Source organism: Gigantopelta aegis, chromosome 2 (genome assembly GCF_016097555.1).
Source record: "Gigantopelta aegis isolate Gae_Host chromosome 2, Gae_host_genome, whole genome shotgun sequence".
NCBI classification, from domain to species: Eukaryota; Metazoa; Mollusca; class Gastropoda; order Neomphalida; family Peltospiridae; genus Gigantopelta; species Gigantopelta aegis.
Genome location: NC_054700.1, coordinates 37,332,351 through 37,360,288, shown reverse-complemented (window position 1 = coordinate 37,360,288; position 27,938 = coordinate 37,332,351). Strand labels below are relative to the sequence as shown.

The following is a 27,938-nucleotide window of genomic DNA, read 5'->3' as shown; positions in this document are numbered from 1 at the left end:
GAAAAATGTAGTGGGTTTCCTCTGAAAGACTATATGTCAGAATTACCAAATGTTTGACAACCAATAGCCGATGATTAATAAATCAATGTGCTCTAGTGGTGTAGTTAAACAAAAACAAACTTTTTCTTTTAAACTGCCGCCACACAGACTATTCCTACCAAAAAAGCAGAAAGGCTCTGGTGACGAATGCAGGGCTATCTCTGGGTGAGTATAAACTTTCACCAAATTATCTATTAAACTTCAAAAACTGCACAAACTCAGTTATATTCTAACAAAATATTTACAATTTTTTTTTATCAAATTAAAATAAAATTCGCCAATTGTTTATAATATTTGCAAATTAGCAAATCTGGTGAGTGCCAGAACTAGCCCTGGAATGTCATAGCACGGCTAAAAAAATTGACTTGTAGTAGATAATGCAACCACACAACCTTGGACAGATCGACGGTGACGTCTAGGTAGTGGTCAAGAAAGTTGGCGTTTTGTTCTGGGTCCAACATTTCCAGGAGGGCCGAGGCAGGATCTCCTTGGTAACCCTTCCCAATCTTGTCCACCTGTGAAACAGAAAACACAGAATATTAAATCATTTTAAAAAGACCTAATGTTTAATGACACCTGGCATTAACAACACACATGCTAATGGAATTAATTAATAAATATACTGATTGAAAGAAATAAGGGAACACATCGAATTGTAGACCAAATTCAATTCACAACTAGCGTAGTAATGTCTGTAATTCATACCAAGTTGTAATGTAGGATTGAATGTCTGTAGCGTTGAATGTGCTGCCTATATGTTCCCAGTCAATTTCTGACAATATTACTTGATTTTTGATGCAGTCATTATTTCTTGTTGCTATCTGTGTGATCCTTTATTTCTTTCCATCAGTATATGTTGACATATATATTTGAATTATAAGCACCATACACCTATTGTCATGTTCACTGGGATAAATCCTACAAATCGTTAATTTTATCTTTAATAAACCGGCCTCGGTGGCGTCATGGTTAGGCCATCGGTCTACAGGCTGGTAGGTACTGGGTTTGGATCCCAGTCGAGGCATGGGGTTTTAAACCAGATACCGACTCCAAACCCTGAGTGAGTGCTCCGCAAGGCTCAATGGGTAGGTGTAAACCACATGCACCGACCAGTGATCCATAACTGGTTCAACAAAGGCCATGGTTTGTGCTATCCTGCCTGTGGGAAGCACAAATAAAAGATCCCTTGCTGCTAATCGGAAAGAGTAGCCCATGTAGTGGCGACAGCGGGTTTCCTCTCAAAATCTGTGTGGTCCTTAAACATATATCTGACACCATATAACCGTAAATAAAATGTGTTGAGTGTGTCATTAAATAAAACATTTCTTTCTTTCTTTTTTTTATGTTTAATAACTATTTAATATATTTTTCTTTATTTGCACTTTAAAACAAAACACCAACCCCAACATATTTATATCAATTCCATTATCTAAACTGGATATACAATTAGTTAACATTTTCGAACACAATCAAGTTCACAGAAACTATAACAGGCCTTAGGATTTAAAATTTCATGGGATACAATTTTTTGTTTCAATGCCGTGTGATCATGGGAACCCATTTTTTAAGCATTGATTTAAATTATCGCAAAACTCTTTGCACAGAAACACATTTTCAAACTCAATATAAAGTTGATTTTCGACATGCCCTCTCCATTATACCTCATCAATCAGAACAAGTGGGTTTTCTGTCTTTGTTTTCTTAAGGCACTGGATAACCTTTCCTGGCATTGCACCAACATACGTCCTCCTGTAAATACCACAAATGTTTTTCACAACACTGTAATCGGCAAATCTGTTCTTAATCTACAAAACATTAACTTAAAATCACTACAAATTATACTACTTTACTATGTATCCAATGTTATAAGGGGCGAGACGTAGACCAGTGGTAAATCACTCGCTTGATGCGCGGTCATTTTGGGATCGATCCCAGTCAGTGGGCCCATTGGGCTATTTCTTGCTCCAGCCAGTGCACCACGACTGGTACATCAAAGGCCGAGGTATGTGCTATCCTGTCTATGGGATGGTGCATATAAAAGATCCCTTGCTGCCAATCGAAAAGAGTAGCCCATGAAGTGGCGACAGCGGGTTTCCTCCTTCAATATCTGTGTGGTCCTTAACCATATGTCCGACGCCATATAACCATAAATAAAATGTGTCGAGTGTGTTATTAAATAAAATATTTCCTTCCTTTCTTCCAATGTTATAAATATGGTTAATGTGACAACAGATTCATTTATTATAATTAAAATTACACTGTTGTGATTGTTATTTCAAAGCCTGTGATATGTGCTGTCCTGTCTGTGGGGAAGGTCAGCCAGCTTACTGTTAGCATTTATATTTTTAAATTCAAACAAGTATAATGAAGATTTCTGATCTGGTGTTTTAGACAGTAAGTTTATCTATATCTCATATTTAAATATTCAATAGCTTCTGGATAAAGGCTTTGACAGGGGCGGTTACGCACTCCTTTCTGTTAATTTTTGCTATAAGAAAAAGGCAATTGTTCTTAAGTATAAAAGAGTCAGTAACCAGACTTATTACTAAGAAAAGAATATTGTATTCAAAACCAGTCGGATATTTTAACTTGAAGACACAACTGTGTAACTTTTTAACTTTTATTGTAACGAAGAGAATATTTCTTTCGAAAGAAGTCTGACATTTTAACTTGAAGACATAACTGTAACTTTTATTGTTATGAAGGCAATATTTCAATGAAAACCATAAAAGTTATGAAAGCAATATTTCAATTAAAAACCATAAACGTTACGAAGGCAATATTTCAATGAAAACCAGTCTGACATTTTAACTTGAAGACAATTATGTAATTTTTCAACTTTGAACTTTTATTGTCCGGAAGGGAATATTTCCTTCAAACCTGTCTGACATTTTAACTTGAAGAGAACTGTGTAACTTTTCACCTGTGACCCTTGATCTCTGCCACGTCTGTCATTCCACCCACACTGAATCGGAAATACTGAAACGCAAATAAAAATAATAGTTATACATCTGTCAATCTACCAATAGTTATTGTAATAAATTACCTCATTTATAATAGCTTAGCTGCATGACAGCTTCCCTTCAAATAACTTTTTAGATTTACTGTCCTTTAAAATGCTTTATTTGCAGAATTATCTCCATTCCAATAGCTTAAAATACATCTACTTTTCTTCTAATAGTTTAAAAAAAATATTCTCTCTCACTATAGCAATAAATGAAACCCTTCTAGTAGTTGAAGTTATATATTTACCTCTTCTAATAGTTACACATTAACCTCCCTTCTATCAGTTAAAGTTACATATTAACCTCCCTTCTATCAGTTAAAGTTACATATTAACCTCCCTTCTAACAGTTAAAGTTACATATTTATCTCCCTTCTACAAGTTAAAGTTACATATTTACCTCCCTTCTAACACTTAGATATTTATCTCCCTTTTAACAGCTAAAGCTACATATTTACCTCCCTTCTTTTACCTCCCTTCTAACAGCTAAAGTTATATTATATATTTATCTCCCTTCTACAAGCTAACGTTATATTATATATTTATCTCCCTTCTACAAGCTAAAGTTATATTACATATTTATCTCCCTTCTACAAGTTAAAGTTACATATTTACCTCCCTTCTAACACTTAAAGTTACATATTTACCTCCCTTGTAACAGCTAAAGTTATATTTATCTCCCTTCTAAAACTTAAAGTTACATATGTATCTCCCTTCTAACAGCTAAAGTTACATATTTACTTCCCTTCTAAAACTTAATGTTACATATGTATCTCCCTTCTAACAGCTAAAGTTACATATTTACCTCCCTTTTAAAACTTAAAGTTACATATGTATTTCCCTTCTAACAGCTAAAGTTACATATTTATCTCCCTTCTAACAGTTAGCTACATATTTATCTCCCTTCTAACAGCTAAAGTTTCATATTTATCTCCCTTCTAACAGCTAAAGTTAAAAACTTATGTCCCCTCCTGAAGTACAAGCAGACTTACCTCCCTTCCAAGAGCTCTTGCTATGGATTTGGCAATGCTGGTTTTACCAACTCCAGGAGGTCCGTAAAAACAGAGAATCTTTCCTTGCACTGACTGCTTTAGTATGCTCACAGCTATAAACTCCTGTATAACAAAATTGAAAAATATATCTAGAAACATCAAAGCCAATTTTATTATTACTGAAGTTTTTCCTCTCCAAAATTAAGATGCATTGAGTCATACATGTGTTAATTATTATAGTAAATATTTTAAAAGTTTAGCATATTTTTAAACACATGTCTTTTAAAACCTATAAAACTATTAAATACAGAACAGCTAGTGTAACTGAAAACTTGGGACGAAAACACAAATCAATAATAACTATTAAAATCTACATAAATATCATTAATATTTCACCGATATTTGTAATTTTCTTTATTTTTTAATTTTTTATGTCTATGAATGTCGGAGGGTAAAATTAAATACCCTAAAATTTTGGAAATTAATGGATACATATTTATAAAAAAAATTTTTTTATAGTAAGTGTACTGCTGATTAATATTTGTCAAAGTCCATGAAGTGTCCCATTTCAAACGATCTGAAACCCATAACCACCTAGTAGTGGTGCTTATGATCTGTTTTTTTTTATTACGTAATCCTCAAATTATTTTCTGGTAGAAAGCCTGCCAATCACATTCATTGTTACAGATGTGTATGAGAGCAGAAAGCCTGCCAATCAGATTTGTTGTTACAGATGTGGGATAAAACTCACCAGTATTCGTTTCTTGACGTCCTCCATTCCATAATGATCTTCTTCGAGAACTCGGTTCGCTTCATCCAGGTCCATGTTCTCCTTGCTGAACTTTCCCCACGGCAAATTCGTCAACCAGTCAAGGTAGTTCCTTGTCACACTATAATATTCATATTAATAATAATAATATTGTAGTAATAATAATAATAATATAATAGTAAAAGTTTGTTTGTTTTGTTTAATGACACAACTAGAGTACACTGATTAATTAATAATAATATTGGATGTCAAACATTTGGTAATTCAGACATGTAGTCATCAGAGGAAACTCGCTACATTTTTCCTAATGCAGCAAGAGGGATCTTTTATATGCACTTTTCCAACAGACAGGAAAGCAAATATCATGGCCTTCGACCAGTTATGGTGCACTGGTTGGAACGAGAACAGTAATAATAATAATAATGACGATGATAATAATAAGAACAATTACAAGCGAGAATTTTCCCACTGGGCTACATCCTGCCATCAAGAATGAATGAAAACCTTCTGTATCCTGGTAATATACTGATTTTAATAGGCCACTCACGCCAGTATGTGAAACCAGAATTTACTAGCTATAAACTTTCTGACTGTACAATTGAGCCATCGAGCAAACTGTTAAGACATTCACTTTAAACATAACTGTTCTAACTACAGACCCAGTATATGATATTTAATATATTGTCAATTTAGAGTTATCTTACTTGAACTCTGATGAGTGGTTGTCAAGGAGACCGAGCTTATTCAGTTCTTCATCGATCACCTCCTGCACATGTGCTGGAATTACAAGATCCTGAAACAGGGAAGATAAGGAATGTCTATTTTACAACACTTCAGAACATTTTAAACTATGGCTATTTGGAGTCTATATATGGCTTTTCTGACACTTAGTCCAAAGTAAAAGAGTGTCAGAGGACAATGGAATAGTGTGTGAAAAATCAGGATCTCTTAGATGTAGAGCATTATAAAATTAAAATATAACATATATAATATGACCTGCTGGAAATAATACAGCACGGGGCAAGTGGAAGGTTTGGGACAGTGTGTGGGGAAAACTAGGACATCTGAGATGTATTTTAGAACATTCATTATAAAATTAAAATATAACATATATAATATGACCTGCTGGAAATAATACAGCACGGGGCAAGTGGAAGGTTTGGGACAGTGTGTGGGGAAAACTAGGACATCTGAGATGTATTTTAGAACATTCATTATAAAATTAAAATATAACATATATAATATGACCTGCTGGAAATAATACAGCACGGGGCAAGTGGAAGGTTTGGGACAGTGTGTGGGGAAAACTAGGACATCTGAGATGTATTTTAGAACATTCATTATAAAATTAAAATATAACATATATAATATGACCTGCTGGAAATAATACAGCACGGGGCAAGTGGAAGGTTTGGGACAGTGTGTGGGGAAAACTAGGACATCTGAGATGTATTTTAGAACATTCATTATAAAATTAAAATATAACATATATAATATGACCTGCTGGAAATAATACAGCACGGGGCAAGTGGAAGGTTTGGGACAGTGTGTGGGGGAAAACTAGGACATCTGAGATGTATTTTAGAACATTCATTATAAAATTAAAATATAACATATATAATATGACCTGCTGGAAATAATACAGCACGGGGCAAGTGGAAGGTTTGGGACAGTGTGTGGGGAAAACTAGGACATCTGAGATGTATTTTAGAACATTCATTATAAAATTAAAATATAACATATATAATATGACCTGCTGGAAATAATACAGCACGGGGCAAGTGGAAGGTTTGGGACAGTGTGTGGGGAAAACTAGGACATCTGAGATGTATTTTAGAACATTCATTATAAAATTAAAATATAACATATATAATATGACCTGCTGGAAATAATACAGCACGGGGCAAGTGGAAGGTTTGGGACAGTGTGTGGGGAAAACTAGGACATCTGAGATGTATTTTAGAACATTCATTATAAAATTAAAATATAACATATATAATATGACCTGCTGGAAATAATACAGCATGGGGCAAGTGGAAGGTTTGGGACAGTGTGTGGGGAAAACTAGGACATCTGAGATGTATTTTAGAACATTCATTATAAAATTAAAATATAACATATATAATATGACCTGCTGGAAATAATACAGCACGGGGCAAGTGGAAGGTTTGGGACAGTGTGTGGGGAAAACTAGGACATCTGAGATGTATTTTAGAACATTCATTATAAAATTAAAATATAACATATATAATATGACCTGCTGGAAATAATACAGCACGGGGCAAGTGGAAGGTTTGGGACAGTGTGTGGGGAAAACTAGGACATCTGAGATGTATTTTAGAACATTCATTATAAAATTAAAATATAACATATATAATATGACCTGCTGGAAATAATACAGCACGGGGCAAGTGGAAGGTTTGGGACAGTGTGTGGGGAAAACTAGGACATCTGAGATGTATTTTAGAGCATTCATTATAAAATTAAAATATAACAGAATCACGAGCTCAGCCTCAGCTAAATACAAGATAAGAAAGAAATGTTTTATTTAACGAAGCACTCAACACATTTTATTTACAGTTATATGGCGTCAGACATATAGTTAAGGACCACACAGATTTTGAGAGGAAACCCGCTGTCGCCACTACATGGGCTACTCTTTCGGATTAACAGCAAAGGATCTTTTATTTGCAATTCCCACAGGCAGGATAGCACAAACCATGGCCTTTGTTGAATAAGTTATGGATCACTGGTCGGTGCAAGTGGTTTACACCTACCCATTGAGCCTTGAGGGTTTGGAGTCGGTATCTGGATTAAAAATCCCATGCCTCGACTGGGATCCGAACCCATTACCTACCAGCCTGTAGATCGATGGCCTAACCACGACGCCAGTAATTAGAAGATGAGATGATTGTACATACTACTCTTGAAAACATGCAACATGCAATTGTTTTGTAATTTTAACAGCTGAATTTTTTTTTCACTTGCTAGGTCTAAAAAATTGACTGCTTTTCACAGGCCGCTATTTCCAGCCCTGTAATATTCTATCCAGACTGAATGAGAATCTCGGTTTTCATGACAACACCGACCTTGAGCCTCTGTTTGAACTTGTCCTCGATGGCGTCCTTGTCGTCCTTCTCGAGGCCGAGTTCCTTCTTGATGATCTTCAGCTGTTCCCGCAGGATGTATTCACGGTGCTGCTTCTTCACCTTCTCCTCCACCTGCAGGCACAAGGGCAAGGTCAATCATTGGTGATGGTCTGACCCACGGCACTAACTAACAACCGCCGATAGTAGGGGTGCATAGTAGGTGGTTACAAGTGCCTCTTAACAATACCAGATGTAACGACTGAACACTCCTCAAAGTGGTCAGACTAAGCCAAAGCTAAAAGCTGATGGGGAATGGCAGGTGTGTGGCACAGATAGCCACAAGAGACAAGCACCTGTTGCGGTTTGAGAGACAAGGACTGGGATGTGGAGGTGGACAGCGAAAAAAGTTTAAAGATATTAAGAGTTACCAGATCGGGAACAAATGAGATGGAATTCAAAGGAGAGAAAGGAAAGGGGGCAGTGGGATAAAAAAAAAAAAAAAAAAAAAAAAAAAAAGAGTCAATCATTAGTCTCAGTACAAGGAAGGAAATGTTTTATTTAACGATGCACTCAACACATTTTATTTACAGTTATATGGCGTCGGACATATGGTTAAGGACCACACAGATATTGAGGGAGGAAACCCGCTGTCGCCACTTTATGGGCTACTCTGTCCAATTAACAGCAAGGGATCTTTTATATGCATCATCCCAGACAGGATAGCACATACCACGGCCTTTGGTATGCCAGTTGTGGAGCGAGAAATAGCCCAATGGGCCCACTGACGGGGATCGATCCCAAACCGACCGCGCATCAAGCGAGCACTTCACCACTGGGCTATGTTTTGCCCTGCTGGTCTTGGTATATGTTCACAGGTTTCTAATCAAAAAGGGGCAGACACATGTGCAAGAAATAATGCAGGAGGGTCCAGACAGTGGTAAGTGACATTTTGGGGGGGGGGGGGGGGGGGGGGATCATACTGCTCAGAAAATACATAGAAAAAAGGAAAATGTGCTTGGACCAAGGAGGGGGAGTCTGACCCCCCAGCCCCCTCCTCTGCATATGCACCTAAGAGGAGTATTTGTTTCATGACACCTCAGCACATTTTAAGCTACAGCAATTTGCTGTCATGCAACTTGAAAACACAGCTATGTCAGCTATGGGATGCGGTCCGTATATGTTAGCTTTACACCTTTCAAAATAACTGTCAGTTCCATACTGAACAGAGAATGATATTACATGTTGGTTTGTATGCATCTTTCATAAGTGTAGAAAAAATAATAAGATTAGCAAGAAAAAACTGAACCAATTATCAATTAAAACATCAGGAAAGTACCACTTGATGTTATTTTTATGATGTCTGAAGAAAAAACAATGATGCGAAATGGTCAGTCATCGACCATAGAACATTAATTAAGTTATCAGTTTTAATTAATAAGACAAGGATTTGTGAATATACACCTTCTCATAGGTAAGACAGAACATGTCACAGACAGGTCTCTGAAAATTGCGAGAGAGATAGTTTCATTCGCGCGTCGCTCGCTAAGAATAATTTTGCGTAACTCATTTTTCGTTTGCGCATCGAATTTATAACATCATTTACATCGTCATGACGGGTTATATAAAAACAAAATGGGTCACCTGGATTTGTTTTTGATTAACCCATAAATGGTTTAAGCAAATTTTGAATTCACAAAGGCCTGAAAAGATAAGAAGGGGATACTCAGACATAATGCCAAATACTAGGAACAGTGTGATATGTATAGTATTTGTCTAGAGTGACGAAGCTAACTGCTCACCTCTTTGCCGATTCTCTGTTGAAGCTTGCTCAACTCATATTCCTTCTTCAGTAGGGACAGAGTCAACATAAGCCTCTTCGCCACCTGTAGAATAAATGTAGCACATGTATTTGTTATATTCTTATTATTAAAGCTGTATAGTCAGTTAAAATGATATTACTAAAATATATATGAGAAAGTCATGCTACACCACTCACATTATAACAAAGAGCTCTTAAACATGGACAAAATAAGACTTGAGTGTAAGATTAAAACCTATGTATATCGTAAATTATAAAATATACATACTGTTTAGGAAAGTTACATCTGATTAAGAGATAAATTCATTTCATAATCGGGCTCTTTGTGTTTTACCAATTTTGACGGAAACGTTTGATTTCATCATACAATATATTCAAACAGTAAAGAATTTACACTATAGGTAGTACTAAACCAAATAACTTCCGGCTGGGTCAAAGTGCGAGGTGCACCGAACTTTTGATAGAGAAGTGAACACCACAAGTCCTGTGATTGGTTATAAATGTGAGTGTGTGGGTTGTAAAAAATAATAATTTCATCTGGGTAAAAAAAAATTGCAATTTTATTTCATCTAGTACCAATGTGTCAAGTAGCCTTGTGCTTGAAACATGTATGGGGTGCCTGTAAAAAAAAGTACTCGAATTTTGTGCGAAACTAGGGTAGTCATAGACGCTATCCGTTATCTCAGAAACGAGCAGCTTGACCCCCATTTTATTCTGATTCATTTTAAGTGTAAGGGGTGGTAGTATTTATATCCGTGGCGTTTATGTCGGTTGATACGTTGCAGGTAGGAGTTTTAGCCACATATGTTACTATTGTCGTCTATGGGATTTGATTTGGTAGTATACACCCTATAGCACATATTCAGTGCATAATAAAAAATATTATGATTTTGTCATTTTATTTAATTAAACTATACTGGTTGATAAATTAGCCATCACTCGATCAAGCAAGTTCACAATGACCTTGACCTTGACAATAATCTCTGTACATGGCTCTGAATGGAGTTTGAATCAAAGTTAGCACTGAAGAAAAGTTGGTTTTGGCCTATAATTCATACTGTAAAGATTTCAATAATTTCTTTTTACATGGTATTTGACTTGCCATATACAACTGCTCTTAAATATGGTATTATATATAAGCAACCTGAACTAAGATTTTAATAGCAATTTATTTTTATATTAAAAATAGCATGTCCCAATAGTGGGTTAATGTCTTTAGTTTCCATTAACATTGTTAATTTTTTATGTATGAAATTCTGAAAACTCAAATTTGTAAAGAAGTTGATATTTATTGTAATTTTGACATATTTATAGGGTGCTAAGTTATATTTTAGACAAATTTGTAGTTTTATGCAAAATTTAAAGTAAATTTTAAGAAAAACTTTACCAAAAACATAATTAAATTTGTTGTCACTATTGTGCCTTCTGTTCTTATTTGTACATAACAATAAGGTTGTTAAACATATACTTAGATCTCCAGATAATTTTTTTTTTTTTAATAATCACTTAGTTAGCTCTCATGAAAAGCATTTTGAGTTTATACTAGATTCAGAACCAATTTTTTCAGATCTGATTATCTGCCTTGGATTAAGTTGATAATTTATTTTATTGTTAAAGTTGTATTACCTAATGTTACTAGCTAAATAAAATGCTGGATTACAGATTGTAGGAATACATCTAATGTACATATTGTATTCATCCGGATTAGAAAATAATGCAAGAAAATAGATGTTCGGGTAATTTTGTCATTTAAAACTAGTTTTTTTCAGTAATTAATCAAAAATAAATGTGTTAAAGCTGCATGATTATTCCAGATATCACAACTATTAAAACCTCCAACTACAGTAGGCTATAAATAAAATATAGTCAGGAATATTGGTGGCTGCCAATAGTTTTGATGGTTCATTATGAAAATCAGCATGGCCGATGGATTTGAAATACGCAAACCTGGTAACTTGAAGACACCCACATCCAGCATACAGGATTTCCTCCCAACACTAATGTTCAGGACATTAAGTCATTACTTCATACAGGTACAGTCATGTTTGTGTTTCCTTCCTCAGACAGTGTATTTTTTTAATACTGATATTTCTTTGATGTGCCTGTTAAGGTCTTCATAATCTAGGGGTCAATCAAGTGCATGTGTTTTAATGGAATTCTTTAAAGGGGTAGAGGTACTCTGACTATCTTTGTTGTCTCTACATATATACCTGAGTACACACACCCAACTGAAAGTAAATATCTTCAGGAGTTTTATTTTAAAACATTTTGTTGTTTAATATGACATATTGCATTTGTACAAAACTATATGCAATATATATGCTTTTTGAGGTGTACATTATATTAGGTTGCACTGTAGAAACAACAGTTTCAGTGAGGTTATCAGTTTATGTCAGAATACACCAGATCCTGGTTGTCATAAAGACACATAGTTGGACACTTTTTGAAAAATGTATGTTATCAGTATAGGTAGTACTAAACCAAATAACTTCCGGCTGGGTCAAAGTGCGAGGTGCACCGAACTTTTGATAGAGAAGTGAACACCACAAGTCCTGTGATTGGTTATAAATGTGAGTGTGTTGGTTGTAAAAAATAATAGTTTCATCTGGGTAAAAAAAAATTGCAATTTTATTTCATCTAGTACCAATGTGTCAAGTAGCCTTGTGCTTGAAACATGTATGGGGTGCCTGTAAAAAAAAGTACTCGAATTTTGTGCGAAACTAGGGTAGTCATAGACGCTACCCGTTATCTCAGAAACGAGCAGCTTGACCCCCATTTTATTCTGATTCATTTTAAGTGTAAGGGGTGGTAGTATTTATATCCGTGGCGTTTATGTCGGTTTATACATTGCAGGTAGGAGTTTTAGCCACATATGTTACTATTGTCGTCTATGGGATTTGATTTGGTAGTATACACCCTCTATTAGTCCATCTGGCTCTGGTGATAAAGACGATGACAGTATTGTGGTAATAAACATACTGCAACATTTCTGTAGGCATGACATTCAATTAATGAAATCCATTGCAAGAAATCCAGAATTGTATTTTCTCCTTAGTCTTGTCCATCCAATGAAAAAATGTATAAACTTATTTTATACATTTCTGACAGCACATACTGTAGATTTCTGACAGCACTTACTGTACATGTTTAAAGCAATAATGTTAATTTATGATAATTTATTCGTGTCTCCATGTGTAATATTAAAACTCACACTGGTTTCTTCCAAGACTTTCTGCAACTCCTCAGCTTCTCCTGCTGTCAGCGCTGCACCTAAATATAAAAATAACAGTCATATTTATACATTCACGATCTGCACCTACATATAAAAATACGGTCATATTTATACATTCACGATCTGCACCTAAATATAAAAATACCAGTCATATTTATACATTCACGATCTGCACCTAAATATAAAAATACCAGTCGTATTTATATATTCATGATCTGCACCTAAATATAAAAATACCAGTCATATTTATACATTCACGATCTGCACCTAAATATAAAAATACCAGTCATATTTATACATTCACGATCTGCTCCTAAATATAAAAATACCAGTCATATTTATACATTCACGATCTGCACCTAAATACAGTCAAACCTGTATATAACGGCCACCCAATTGACATGACAAAAGTGGCCGTTATAGACAGGTTATCCTTATATACAGGTTCAAAATTAGAACCCATATATTAAAACATATCACAACTGTCGCATTTTAAAACTATTTCCACACTAGCTTGTTTATGTCATCATTGGCTGTTGCTTTCTTCTGCCTTTTTCTTTCGGCTGAAACATTGTCAAAATCAGCTTTCCTTTTTAAAATAGAATTAATCTGAGAACGTCCTACATCAAAATTATCAGCGATCTTTCGTGCACTTAAATTGCCTTTCTCAGATTTGTTAATAACGTTGATTCTCTGTTCTAACGTTAAAGCAATACGATTTTTCGGTGGCATTTTGCATGCAAACGTATTCGTTAATATATTTTGCAAACATTGACACGGACTTGCAGAAGATGAGAAGATACTTTGTTTAATTGAAAGTTATTACCAATGTGGCATGTTTAACTCATTTGTTTGTTTTCTGTCACCGCTAATCCTCCAGTGGAGTATGACTGTTAATTACAGCTGAATAAGATCATGAGTGACTTAAATAATCCTAACACGGGGCATCTTTAATGACCGCCGCCTTCAGCAGTTCAGGTTTATTTACCAATCATGTCTGACTAGAAACAATCAGACACTTAATATAACACCTCATTTGTTTTGTTTCTCGAGACTCAGTAGAGTGACCATACATACAGATGAAATCATGTACAGCCAATGGGAAGTCGTCCACTGTTCAGTGAGGATGCTGAGAACCAATTGAATTACACCCAGTAACTGCACATCACGAAAGTTATTGAGTGCCCGTTTGTTTTTCAATTATGATCAGAGAATTACAATGGAATTTTACTTTGACAGAAAATAAACCCAAAGCTACAGACATGGCCATATAAACACATTTAATTTATAATTTTTGAGATAATTGAAAAAGTAAAGACATAACCAGGGACAAAAAATAAACCAAAAAGCGTCTTCTGCTCCTAAATATAAAAATACCAGTCGTATTTATACATTCACGATCTGCTCCTAAATATAAAAATACCAGTTGTATTTATATATTCACGATCAGCTCAAATACATGCACTTTTACAAAAGTTAAAAGTTAAACACCGCTAGAGTACACTGATTTGTTAATCATCGGCTATCGTATGTCAAACATTTGGTATTTTTGACATTTTAGTCTTAGAGAGGAAACCTGCTACCTTTATCCATTAGTAGCAAGGGATCTTTTATAAGCACCACCCCACAGACAGGATAGCACATACCACGACCTTTGATATACAAGGTGTGGTGCACTGGATGGAGCAAAAAAAAAGCCTAATGGGACCACCAATGGGGATCGATCCTGCCCCCTACCAGTCATAATTACATATTCACGATCTGTACCTAAATATATAAATATCAGTTATAATTACACATGACCCACCTCCAGCACATCTGAGTACCCTTTATAACGTCTCTAAGCAATTTAATGACAATATTTTCTTGGGACCATGACTCCTGAACCCCCTACATATGTTGCTTCTTTTGGGAAATCAGCTTATTTGCCTTCGGCAAACATTAATTGCCATTTTTAAATTTCTAAGACCATCCCTTTATAAAATCTTGGATCTGCCCCTTAGCCCAGAGAGCTGAGGTGTGTACTGAGAACTTTTATGCCCCCCAAAATTAAGTGGATTAATGATCAAAATATATTTTTTAAATTTACTAAAAATCGCTAAAGTGATTACGTACCCAAATCACTGATATAAACAGGATTGTCTATCACTCTCTGTCCAGCCTGGATGATCTGTGCTAAATTCTCCCTGAAAACAGCAACAGAAAAATCATATAATAATTAATCTGAATATAACAACAACATTGAACCTGTTCAAGTCAGCAACAGCAAAATCATGCAAATATTAATCTGTATGTAACCTGTTTCTGATAAGATAACAAATCTCACTTTTTTATATTAATCAGGATTAACTTTCAGCTTTGTTTGTTGGTGGTATTTTTGGTGGGGTTTTTTTAAATAATAATTGCAATGCATTAACTATTTAAATGATATTCAGTCTTCCGTCATAATTACAATATTATAACTATTAAGCACTATTTTGCCTTATTCCATTATTTCAAGGTAGATAACTCAAAACAAATTTACTACTGTAACCGTGGAAAATTCAATGTAATGACGAAGTGACCCAGGGACGAATGTTGTCATTGTAACAAGGTCCGACTGTATTTATAACAATATTAATAAAAATAATTTCAATTTACCTGTAGTGTTTATCGATATACCTCAAATAAATATATATCACAATCCTGACACACACAGTTTCAATTTACCTGTAGAGTGTTAATCGATATTCCTCAAATAAATATATATCACAATCCTGACACACACAGTTTCAATTTACCTGTAGAGTGTTAATGGATATTCCTCAAATAAATATATATCACAATCCTGACACACACAGTTTCAATTTACCTGTAGAGTGTTATCGATATACCTCAAATAAATATCTATCACAATCCTCACACACAGTTTCAATTTACCTGTAGAGTGTTAATGGATATACCTCAAATAAATATATATCACAATCCTGACACACACAGTTTCAATTTACCTGTAGAGTGTTTATTGATATACCTCAAATAAATATATATCACAATCCTGACACACACACTTTCAATTTACCTGTAGTGTGTTTATCGATATACCTCAAATAAATATATATCACAATCCACACACACACAGTTTCAATTTACCTGTAGAGTGTTAATCGATAAATCTCAACTAAGTAAAACAAGACTGACGTGCTACATGTTTGTTGATGTACCTGTAAAGTGGGTTCATTGAAATAATATCTCTTATTGTTTTCACAACCTCTGATGTCAATGCCTGAAAAAGAAGTGGAATAATATAATGAGTATTAGGACCAAAAAAAATAACATTCTTGGTAAATATTTTTCACAGACAAGTCTTTAATCAGTTTAGCAGGATGAATGACAGAACTAAAAGGGTGTCACCAAGAATATTTGAAGGGCTCATTTTTATAATCAACTAATTTGTTTTTATAATTTTAGTTACATTGTGTAATCAACTACAGTGAAATTCCTCTAAACCAGACACCCTCAGAACCAAGTCAAAAGTCTGGTTTTAAGAGGTATCCGGTTTTGAGGGCTTTCACTGTAGTATGTTACAGCTAATATTAAAATAGTTTAATGTGAAGAACCGAAAAAGAAAAAAAAATTTAAAAGGGGATTTGTTTTCATCCTGAGAACCACCCCTGGTGATGTACCTGAACAGATAAGAATGTGACAAACCTTAATCTCGTCACTGTGAACGGTTCAAGACTCGGATCGTTCACACCCTCAGAACCACCCCTAGTGATGTGCCTGAACAGATAAGAATGTGACAAACCTTAATCTCGTCACTGTTTGTGAACGGTTCACGAGTCAGATTGTTCACACCCTCAGAACCACCCCTGGTGATGTGCCTGAACAAATAAGAATTTGACAAACCTTAATCTCGTCACTGTGAACGGTTCATGAGTCAGATCGTTCACACCCTCAGAACCACCCCTGGTGATGTGCCTGAACAGATAAGAATGTGACAAACCGTAATCTCGTCACCGTTTGTGAACGGTTCATGAGTCAGATCGTTCACACCCTCAGAACCACCACTGATGATGTGCCTGAACAGATAAGAATGTGACAAACCTTAATCTTGTCACTGTGAATGGTTCAAGAGTCAGATCGTTCACACCCTCAGAACCACCCCTGATGATGTGCTTGAACAGATAAGAATGTGACAAACCTTAATCACGTCACTGTTTGTGAACGGTTCATGAGTCAGATCGTTCACACCCTCAGAACCACCCCTGGTGATGTGCCTGAACAGATAAGAATTTGACAAACCTTAATCTCGTCACTGTTTGTGAACAGTTCACGAGTCAGATCGTTCACACCCTCAGAACCACCCCTGGTGATGTGCCTGAACAGATAAGAATTTGACAAACCTTTATCTCGTCACTGTTTGTGAACGGTTCATGAGTCAGATCATTCATACCCTCAGAACCACCCCTGGTGATGTGCCTGAACAGATAAGAATTTGACAAACCGTAATCTCGTCACTGTTTGTGAACGCTTCATGAGTCGGATCGTTCACACCCTCAGAAACACCCCGGTGATGTGCCTGAACAGATAAGAATGTGACAAACCTTAATCTCATCACTGTTTGTGAATGGTTCGTGAGTCAGATTGTTCACCTCCACCATCAGCACCGATTGGTCAGTCGGTATCGGGGTGGGAGGACGCAGTATCTCATCACGCAGAGCTGCCCCAGTATTTGGCACTTCCTGCTGCATCTCGCTTGTGTCTGACACATCGGATTCCCCGGTCTCTGCATTTGGCCGGTGGTTTCTGCGTCGACGAGGTCGTTTCTTTTTGGTAATTTCTGAAAATTGTTTTCAACGATTAGGCCTATTAACTAAAATATCTAATTAAATGTAAGATCTCAGCTGGACTAGGAGTCAAATCAGTAACATTTCTGTTGGATATTTCTTTCCAGAATATTACCAACTATTGATAATCATCACTTGCACAATGTCTATTAGTGTTTCAAAAATTCAGTGCTTAAAGGGACATTCAGTTTACTGCAATGTTTAAGGTGTTATCGACTAACAGAGACTTTTTAACGCTTGTAATTACATATTAAATACATTTTTCTACATAAAATATTAGTGGCTGTATATTAAACATGTTTCTGATAATTTTAATATTTGTACTAGGTTAAATTTCATTTTATTTCTTAAAAACATTTTTTTCATACGTACGAAATTATTTGACGACAAAGTCCAGTTTGGGCTTCTTACAAATATTAAGACGACCAGAAACACATTGAATACGCAGACACTGATATTCTAAACAAGAAAATATATTTAATATGTAAGTATAATTGTAGAAATATTTTATTAGTCAGAAACATCTTACAATACAGCAAACTCAAGAATGTCCCTTTAACAGACGAATCTAACAAATTGATCTAAAGTTTACAATTTCACCCCCTCTCTAGAAAGCATCTCCACTTGGCTCTCTTATATGAACACAAGCGTATGAGACAGGAAAGAAAGAAATGTTTCATTTAACAATGCACTCAACACATTTTATTTACGGTTATATGGCATCAGACATATGGTCAAGGACCACACAGATTTTGAGAGGAAACCCGCTGTCGCCACTACATGGGCTACTCTTTCTGATTAGCAGCAAGGGATCTTTTATTTGCGCTTCCCACAGGCAGGATAGCACAAACCATGGCCTTTGTTGAACCAGTTTTGGATCACTGGTTGGTGCAAGTGGTTTACACCTACCCATTGAGCCTCACTCAGGGTTTGGAGTCGGTATCTGGATTAAAAATCTCATGCCTCAACTGGGATCCGAACCCAGTATCTACCAGCCTGTAGACCGATGGCCTAACAATGACGCCACCGAGGCCGGCATATGAGACAGGATGGTCAGGAGACAACTTTGAACCTCCACCCAGGGCTCAAAACGGCCTGTAGCCAGGTCACCAAATGCGACCAATGTCCCGTTTGGGTGACTTAAATATTAAAAAAATAATGGTGTTAGTCGCCCAAATATTATCTTCTTTAGAGCTATAACATATGAGCCACTATTAATGTTTGTAATGCATATATATTTATTCTACATTAAAATCTTGCTCGTGGTTCATGGTTCGCTTACTTAATTTGCCAACGTCCATTATTATTTTTTGGTAAGTTTCGAGCCCTGCCACCCCATCCCTATCCAACTGTGGAACAAATTTCTGTATTTCCTTCATTCAACTAACAATATTAGTTGTAATTCATGTAAAATGTGTAGAGTTTCATCTGGAATCCTATACACAGGTTACTGCCATCGTTAAGACGTTTCTAACTAAGGCCAGTATTTTTTAATTTTTAGGTTTACGAACAAGAACTTTTGTGCATAAAGGTAGGAGGAAAAAAAGCACACAAAAAAACCTGTTTGGGGTGTATCAGTAGGGGTGAGCGAAATAGCAAATCGGACCGAAAGAGAGCGACCGAAGACAAATTAACAATTCGTATCTACAACGGTATATTTATTGACGGAATAAGTGTTATTTCTCACTGTTACCGTACGAAATGCGCCACAATAGACTAGAATGGTAACTTTTTTTTTCTTTAGAGCTATTTGTGGAAGTCGGCGGCAAAAAAAAGAAAAGAAAAAAAAAGGTGAAAAATACGACTTTAAAAAAATAATTATTTGAGCAAAATTTACGTCGGCAGGTTCGTAAACTGAATAATAAAAAAATACTCGCCTAACTGTTTCACAAATGATTAAAATAACACGTTAAATATATTTTGTTGTTTAAAATATCTGATTCAGTGTTTCTATACCCAATGGGTTTCTGGTCATTTTATTCAGTCATTTTTTGTACATACGAAATCATTATGGGATTAAATAAACATTAAGATGAAATATTTTTCTCCTCCAGAGCTAGCTGTGTGAGAATGTTGTCCTCAATACCTGGCTCTGGAATCACCTCATCCACGTCTTCAAACAGCTGGTGGCTTATCTTAATTCTGAAACAAAGACAAACAATTCGGTTATTCTGCTGCTTCTTGGTCAGCAAATAAAATCCAGTGCAATAAAATAAAAAGACTTTAAAAGTCACTGACCCTCGCTGACATATGTTTCCTCAGGTGTTTCTTCATTTTGTCCAGCCAGTGCACCACGACTGGTATATCAAAGGCTGTGGTATGTACTACCCTGTCTGTGGGATGGTACAAATAAAAGATCCCTTGCTGCTAACTGAAAAGAGTAGCCCATGAAGTGGCGACAGCGGGTTTCCTCTCTCAATATCTGTGTGGTCCTTAACCATAGGTCTGATACCATATAACAGTAAATACAATGTGTTGAGTGCGTCGTTAAATAAAACATTTCTTTCTTTCTTTCTTCATTTTGCTATTAAAAAGCTTTATGAGCATGGGCAGTATTTCCGGTTGTTTCCATATATAGAATGCATAAACTCCTAAATACCTCATATAAAATACTGCTACTACAACTGCCAAGACAAACAGAAACTTTTTTCAGGAGATGAATATTTAAACATAAATAAAATTCTACAGATACTAATAGGCCCATGACATTATTAAATATGGGGTTGTTTTTTTTTCATCCCACCGACACCCCTAGTCCTCATTTCTGCAAGCATGACTTATCTCTTGTGGCTATTTGTGCCACACACATGACATTTCTCATCTGGGTTTCATGTGACCACTTTGGAGAATGTTTAGTCATTATTTTTGGCATTGTTAAGACACTCCAGTAACCACCTTCCTAAGCTAGAAATTTATTTTGTGGAGTGGGAAACAATCTATACTTCTCAGATTTTAGGGGCAGGGCGCAGCGCAGTGGTAAAGCGATTTCTTGATCAGGGATTTACCGGACGCGCAAAACTTACGTATAGGATGCACTAAAACTTAACTGGACCCGCAAAAATAGAGATACTGCGTCCCGTGGGACGCATAAAATATCTGACATTTTCAGTAACCCTGTCCACTATCAAAGATCGATCATTCTGTGTAACACACTATTTCTTTTCTACCTATAAACTGCGTATTCAAATGGGGATTCCCCATATCGAAAACAAAAAGTTTTAATCTCTGGGAACACTGCGTCTTTATCCTTTGCTGCGCTTAATCGGGTAAAGTTGGTAATTTCCAGAAAGAGATCGCGGATTTGCGATCATTCGGAACTTCTCGCCAACAGGCCGAACACAATCGGAAATTCCCGGGCGAATAAAGCAAATTGGTTAAATGTTCTGATTTGCATTAACAAACAAGTAGCACGAATCATAAACAACGCATGGTATTGTGAGTGTCATTTAGCTTGCAAGAAATGGTTCAAATAATTATACAGATCAAAGTGAAATGTTGATTTTGAAAGAATAAACAATGAATACCGACATTGATTTCCCGAAAGGAAAAACAACAACACAGCTTGTTAAATTTACTTTAATGAAACATATAGTATACACGTGATTTGTTGTCTGCAGCTCTCTGTCGTTTGTGTGGTTTTGGGACCCTTTGTTTTCAGGTTAGGACCCCCAGAAAAGAAAGAGATGAGTCCAAGGGACCCCCATTTCAGAAAAACAAGGTAAATCCCTGCTTGATGCGTGGTCAGTGTGGGATCAATCCCTGTCGGTGGGCCCAGTGCGCAATTTCTCATGCCAGTCAGTGCACTACGATTGGTGTATCAAAGGCTGTGGTACGTGATATCCTGTTTGTGGGATGGTGAATATAAAAGATCCCTTGCTGCTAATCGAAAAGAGCAGCCCATGAAGTGTAGTCCTTAACCATATGTCCGACACCATATAACCGTCAATAAAATGTGATGAGTGCGTTGTTAACTAAAACATTTCCTTCTTTCTGATATTTTAAGTTGGAAGCAAGTCTTACAAATTGGGATGTTTACAAGGTACAAATATTGTAACATGTTTCAACAGCACCAAAAGTTCAAGTTTATTTTTGTTTTACGACACCACTAGAGCACATTGATTTATTAATCATCGGCTATTGGATGTCAAACATTTGGTAATTTTTAGTCTTAGAAAGGAAACCTACTGCAATTTTTTATTAGTAGCAAGGGATTTTTTTATATGCAACATCCCACAGACAGGACAGCACATACCACAGCTTTTAATATATACCAGCCCTGGTGAACTGGCTGGAATGAGAAATAGCCCAATGGGTCCACCGATGAGCATCGATGCTAGACCAAATCAGCAGCACCATGAAAACACAGATAAAAGCTTACGCTTTGTGTTACCATGACTGAAAATTAGGAATTCTGAATATACATGTGTGTCTGGAAACTCAAAAATAAGATTGAAAACAAAAATTGCTTTTAAAACTGGTTATGACATGCTACATGTATTTTGTGCATTACTGAGCTGTCAACCTGTGGCAATTCTTAGGCGTGAGCAAATTAGAAGTCAAGGTCCAGGGACTGCAGGCTCTTGGTCAGGTCCAGGGCCAAGGTTTTTGTTGTTTTTTGTTTACGTCCAAAATGGAAATCTCTAAAAAAAATCAAAAACAAAATCGAGCGAGTCCAAGTTTTACTAATTAATATGGTTAATATTAAACCATAGAAGTTGGACATCGGTAGCACCCGCGAGTCATTGTTGGTATTGAACCGTGGGTAGGTTCAATATGCTGTATTATTATAAATAGGTAACGAATTCAGAGACCTGCATAACAGCATATAATTCCATTCAGCTCTCAAATATGATTATAAAGTATTTTTATTTTTAGAAAAAGTGTGAGATTATAGTAACATTGCCTGAGAGCGTGATGTTTGTTACAAATGCGTGAGACTCACGCCAAGTGTGTGAGAGTTGATAGGAATGGCATTATGTAACTATACAAACCTCCGATGACCCTGTACAATCATTCTCAGTTTGTCTCCAAGGTCCTGCATCTCGGAGATTTGAACAAACGTTCCCACCTCATAGATGTCGCTCATATTAGTCACAACCTCGTTCTCATTGCTGGGGAGAAAAACAACAACATTTCTTTACATTTTTACAAAATAAATAAATCAAAATACAGCTATATCTCATTAACATTATTTATAAAATTTAATATTTATTTTTTTGTTTTATTATTTTGTCTTGTATTTATATTTAGTTAAGGATACTTAATTCCAGACCTTCTAGAATATTTATAAAATCTACTAGCCATGGGATCAGTGATTTGAAAACTTTACTAGCCACAATTAAAGATTCTGTAGCCCTACTTTACTTTACTTTGAAGTTAATACAATTTTACTAAATAATAGTAATAATCAGATATGTCACCTAAAGATGGAGATAGAGTTTAAAAACACTAACATTGGGGGGGGGGGGGGGGGGGTGGGGTTGGGATGGGGGTAGGATATTCATATTTACAAAATAGACATAACTGCAACTTTTGACCAAAACAAAAATTCACAAGCCGTCGGGCATGGCAATAGTAGGTATTTACTAGCCCAACATTGAATATCACTAGCCATGGGAGTGGGGCTACCATAATACAGAAGCCCTGTATATCTCATTAACAACATTTATAAAATTATAAATTTTGTTTTATTATCTTGTCTTGTATAATATATTTAGTTAAGGATAATTAATTCAAAACTAACTTTTCATCTCTCTTGAGAAAAATACCAGCATAGGGTTGGTTAAGACGAACTTTCCGACGTAATAAATCCATCAATGGTTGATTGGTTACCTGAAGAAAAAAACTAACATTTTATTTAGCAGCAAATTAACCATCCACTGTTCAAAAGAAGAAATAAAATAAGGCCTTTGAAGTCAGTTACCATTATATTCTTTTAGAATAGTTAAAACACATATTGGCCTGCTGGAAATAGACTGCATGGAGTAATGTGTGAAAAATTAGCACCTCTAAGATTTAATTTATTTACTTTTTCTTAGTTCATAACTAATTATGCTGCATTTTGCAAAGTATATAAACAGAACTTTACAGTGTTACAGATTATGCTAAAAAAAAATAGAATAAAACTAACTTCAATCATTTTTACAAATCTGGGAAAGACTGGGTTTCGGTTGATTGCAATGACAGGCACTTTAGGAAAGACTTCTGGAATCTGTAATGCTGTAAGGGCTACACCTGGGAAGACCATCTCCGGTGGTGGTGAAGGGGGAAGGTCGCCACTCTCAGGGGGAGGACTTTCCTCACCCCCTTCTCCCTCATTACCATTACTGGAGAACCAGCGACTTAACCCAAACACGCTTCTCTGCTTTGAATAATGAATGCCTAGTGCTCTATGTTTATTCGTCACTCCCGATAATATAGAGTCTGCATATGAAAATAAAAATCTATGATGGTACTGTTTTGATGAAAATGTCACATTTTCCGGGACCGAGGTGATGAATCGTTTGACACCACAAGAATGATGTAATCGACTTTTGGTGTCTGCCCTTAAAAGGCGGCCACACTGACATGTTAACTGACGCGGAACACTTGTCAGTGAAGTCAGAGCCCTCACTGGTGATTTTGCTACAGCTTGCATCATTTTGATGCAGCAAATCGCCGGATTATGAACACGCGTGCTTCCAATTCTACCGAAGGCAGCCATAGCTGGTGGGTTGTATGGAATTTCCTCCGAACGATCGAGAGCATTTATTTCTTGTCATGTAAATTCCACTTCTGTGATTACTTGTACCCTTTCTAAAGAAATAAAATAAAATAAAAATCTCTGCTTAATTACACCCCCAGCACACTGTTTTATCAATGGAAATATACATGGCCTTAGTGAATAAATAAAAAAATGCGTCGGCGTCATATAGGTTACGTCTTCTTAGCACTTGTTGGAAATCATGATAGATTTTAAAAATATATTTCAATTGAAAGTTTTAAAAGATTTATTACATACAAATTGGCATGTAACATGTTTTTATTATCACTATAATGTGACGGGGGAAATATAGCACTTTGAAAACGTGCTATGCATAACAATGTCTTTATTGTCATAACAGCAAGAAATTTAGTACCAAAAGATCAATAATATATTTTGATCAGAATATTTTTTTTTTTTTCATTTTCATTTTTATTCGATCTTGCATTCACATATTTAAATACATACAGTACATTTACACCAAATTATGATTGTCACATTAAAACAAAATATACATCCATGAATATTATACAAACTTACAGATATTGCTTGATACATTTATGAAAATAAAACCTGCTCAATATTTTCCCATCTTTTTTCTTAATCTAGAAGCCTTTGCCGGAGTGTATAAATATAATGAACATAATTCTATTTGTTTATGAAACTTAATATGTTCTAAACATGTTTTCAGATTTAGTAATACTTTTTTTCATTCTACATATATGTATATATTGCTTTATTAACAATAAACACAAGTTTTTTTGTTGTTGTTTTTTGGGGTGGTTTTTTTAATAAATAGTTTATTGCCCCAGAAATATGTCATAATAGTGTCAGGGTTGGGGCCCTGAATTCACTACCTTACAAAGTACATAGCAAACAATATACTAATATATAAAAAAGGAGCAGTGACAGAAGTGGAAATAAAAAGAAGATTGAAAAGAGAAAACTTAAAATGAAGTTATAGATATACTTTCAAATACTTAAAATTATTATACACATAACAAAAGTACTAAGTGTCTCAGTTGTGGCCTTCTAGAACTTTTAACCATGGTTCCCAACTGTCATCGAATTCTGTATGTAAATAGTTTTTGTAATATATGTATTTTTCTATTTGTATCTTATCTTTAATAAAATTGTTGATACCAGTTTCATTTAATGTACTCTTTTGTAATTTTGATGTATATATGTAATATTTTGCGTTAACAATTAACCAGTTTACAAATATATGTTTACTATTTATAATTCCAAATAAGACTGTGTTCCTATTCAACTGGGTATAATCACCTTTTTGTAATAACCATTTTTCTATAATACTCCAGAGTTCAACGACTTTAGGACAGTCATAAAGTAGATGCTGCAGTGTTTCTGGTTCATGTGAACAAAAGTTACACATACTAGAATCAATCAGTTTTATTTTATGTAAAAAGGTATTTGTTGGTATAATTCTATGTAAAATCTGGTACTGAAACCACAACAGCGTTGGGTTTTTTAAAGAGCAAAATGATAAACTATAATATTTAGCCAATAATGAAGAGGTAAAATCACACCCTTTCGCTGAATATTTCATTTGTGATGTAGGAACTATAGATGATTTATTTAGTAGTTTGCAAAAGGTTTTACTTCCCAATTGATCTTTTAGAAAGAATTTAATTTTTGATTGAAATATTGGATTTTTGCCTAAATTGAATGTTTGGTTATTTGTATTTATTATATCACGCATAAAGAATTTGACAGCCGTTAATAACGAGGTATATTCTAAAATATTTGACCTTAGGTTATATTTTGCTTTAAAGGTATCAAAGTTCATGTATCGTCCTTCGTCATCTAATAAATCTTGTATAAATAATATACCTTTTTCAATATAGTGTTTATAAAATATAGTTTTTTGGTCTATTAATATGTTATTATTATACCAAATATTAGAACTTAACCAATCATCATTATTAAAGCCCCTGCGTGTGCTGTAACCTCACCGTGGTGCAGAGGTGTAACATTCTCTTTGAGAATGGCCAATACAGCACAAAATTGAAGTTCTGAGTAAAATTCAGTATCCGTAAAATTCTGTGATATTTGTGTTTTTGCACAGTTCTTTACACTGTTTTTGTTTGTCTTGAATTTTTATATTGATGTTGATCATCACTTTATTTATCTGCATTACCATAGTTTGACACCCAATAGCCGATGTATTTGTCGTGCTGGGGTGTCGTTAAACATTCATTCATTCTCATTCATTCATTATTAAAGCAGTGTTTTTATTGAAGTATTAGCCAGCTATTTAATACATCTTTCCAAAACAAATTATGTATGTTCTTTTTTTTAATTTGAATAAAATTATCCCCATATATTATTAATTGTTTAGTTGTTAAGCCTGTTACAGACTGAAAGAGAGTTGTCCGATTGGATCGTGATAGAAATAATCTTCTTATCCAAGTCAATTTCAGTTCTGTTGTAAAATTTACAACGTTTAACATTTTTATACCCCCAAACTGGTAATCTTGCATTAAAACTTCAGTTTAATTTTATCTGGTTTTAATAATAAACAATAAACACAAGCTAATAATGTCAGATTTTGGAAAATTAATAAAAATGCCGAACAAAAGAGTATCGGTTCTATAAGGTATAGTCATATTACATTTTGTTTTCAGTGCCTCAAAAAATCTAAACGAAACAGTTCGAACACACTGACATTCAGCAAATAAACGAATTAATATCTCTTTTGTGTCTCCACAAAAAGTACATTGTTCAGTTTCATGTAAATTACACTGCATCAATTGCTGTTTGTATGATATATTCAATGATTTATTTTGAACTGGAGGGATTGTAATTTTGAATCATCTGTTATTTTAAAAGGAATATTATAAATATTTTCCCAATCTTTATCTGTAATTTCTATTTGTCATTTTCCCCCATGTTTGCTGTGAAATAATTGATTTTGCATCTAATAGCGCTTTCTCAATGGCCAATTTATAAAATTCCTTTTTACTTTAGCGAATTTTTTCAATAAATTTATATTTGAATTATGTATTTGCGTAAGTTTGTTAGCATTGCTGTTTGTCAGCATGATCTTCCAACTGTTTGGTATTGCATCCAATAGTCCATAATACAGTAAATAATTTACGTTTAGGTTATATTGTCTGCACAACATGTCACGTGAAATGAAAAGAAAAATTAACACTGCTATCTCTGCTATTGAGATGCATCAAGCTGCCCTGTTGCAAAGGAAGACTGATTTATAATTTAGTGTTATGTAAGCAACAGAAAAGTTCCATAACCGAAATAAAATGGCGGCTGTTCTTATATACTTGTGTTGGTTGTTTTAACGTCTATTCTTTTTTCTTTCTTTTTTTGTTGTTGTTGTTGTTGTTGTTGTTTTGTTTTATTTGTTTTTGTTTGGGGTTTTTGTTGTTATTTTTTGGAGGGGGA

General features: G+C 35.0%; 1 protein-coding gene across 1 annotated transcript in view; it reads right to left on the bottom strand.

Moving 5' to 3' along the window:
• The window catches only part of LOC121384968 (lon protease homolog, mitochondrial-like), a 37,426-nt gene extending 12,971 nt beyond the window's left edge, over positions 1-24,455 (bottom strand). The window contains exons 1-16 of the mRNA XM_041515478.1: positions 23,904-24,455; positions 23,517-23,605; positions 22,765-22,884; positions 19,860-19,915; positions 17,531-17,766; positions 16,148-16,209; positions 15,060-15,130; positions 12,924-12,982; positions 9,693-9,776; positions 7,894-8,025; positions 5,509-5,597; positions 4,787-4,925; positions 4,036-4,158; positions 2,963-3,018; positions 1,701-1,788; positions 432-554 (exon numbers count right to left, since the gene is read on the bottom strand). Of these exons, the coding sequence (XP_041371412.1) occupies positions 432-554; positions 1,701-1,788; positions 2,963-3,018; positions 4,036-4,158; positions 4,787-4,925; positions 5,509-5,597; positions 7,894-8,025; positions 9,693-9,776; positions 12,924-12,982; positions 15,060-15,130; positions 16,148-16,209; positions 17,531-17,766; positions 19,860-19,915; positions 22,765-22,884; positions 23,517-23,605; positions 23,904-24,413 (2,037 nt within the window). The 5' untranslated portion in view covers positions 24,414-24,455. The remainder of the gene's footprint in view (positions 1-431; positions 555-1,700; positions 1,789-2,962; positions 3,019-4,035; positions 4,159-4,786; positions 4,926-5,508; positions 5,598-7,893; positions 8,026-9,692; positions 9,777-12,923; positions 12,983-15,059; positions 15,131-16,147; positions 16,210-17,530; positions 17,767-19,859; positions 19,916-22,764; positions 22,885-23,516; positions 23,606-23,903) is intronic.
• Between the last annotated feature and the right edge of the window lie 3,483 nt (positions 24,456-27,938).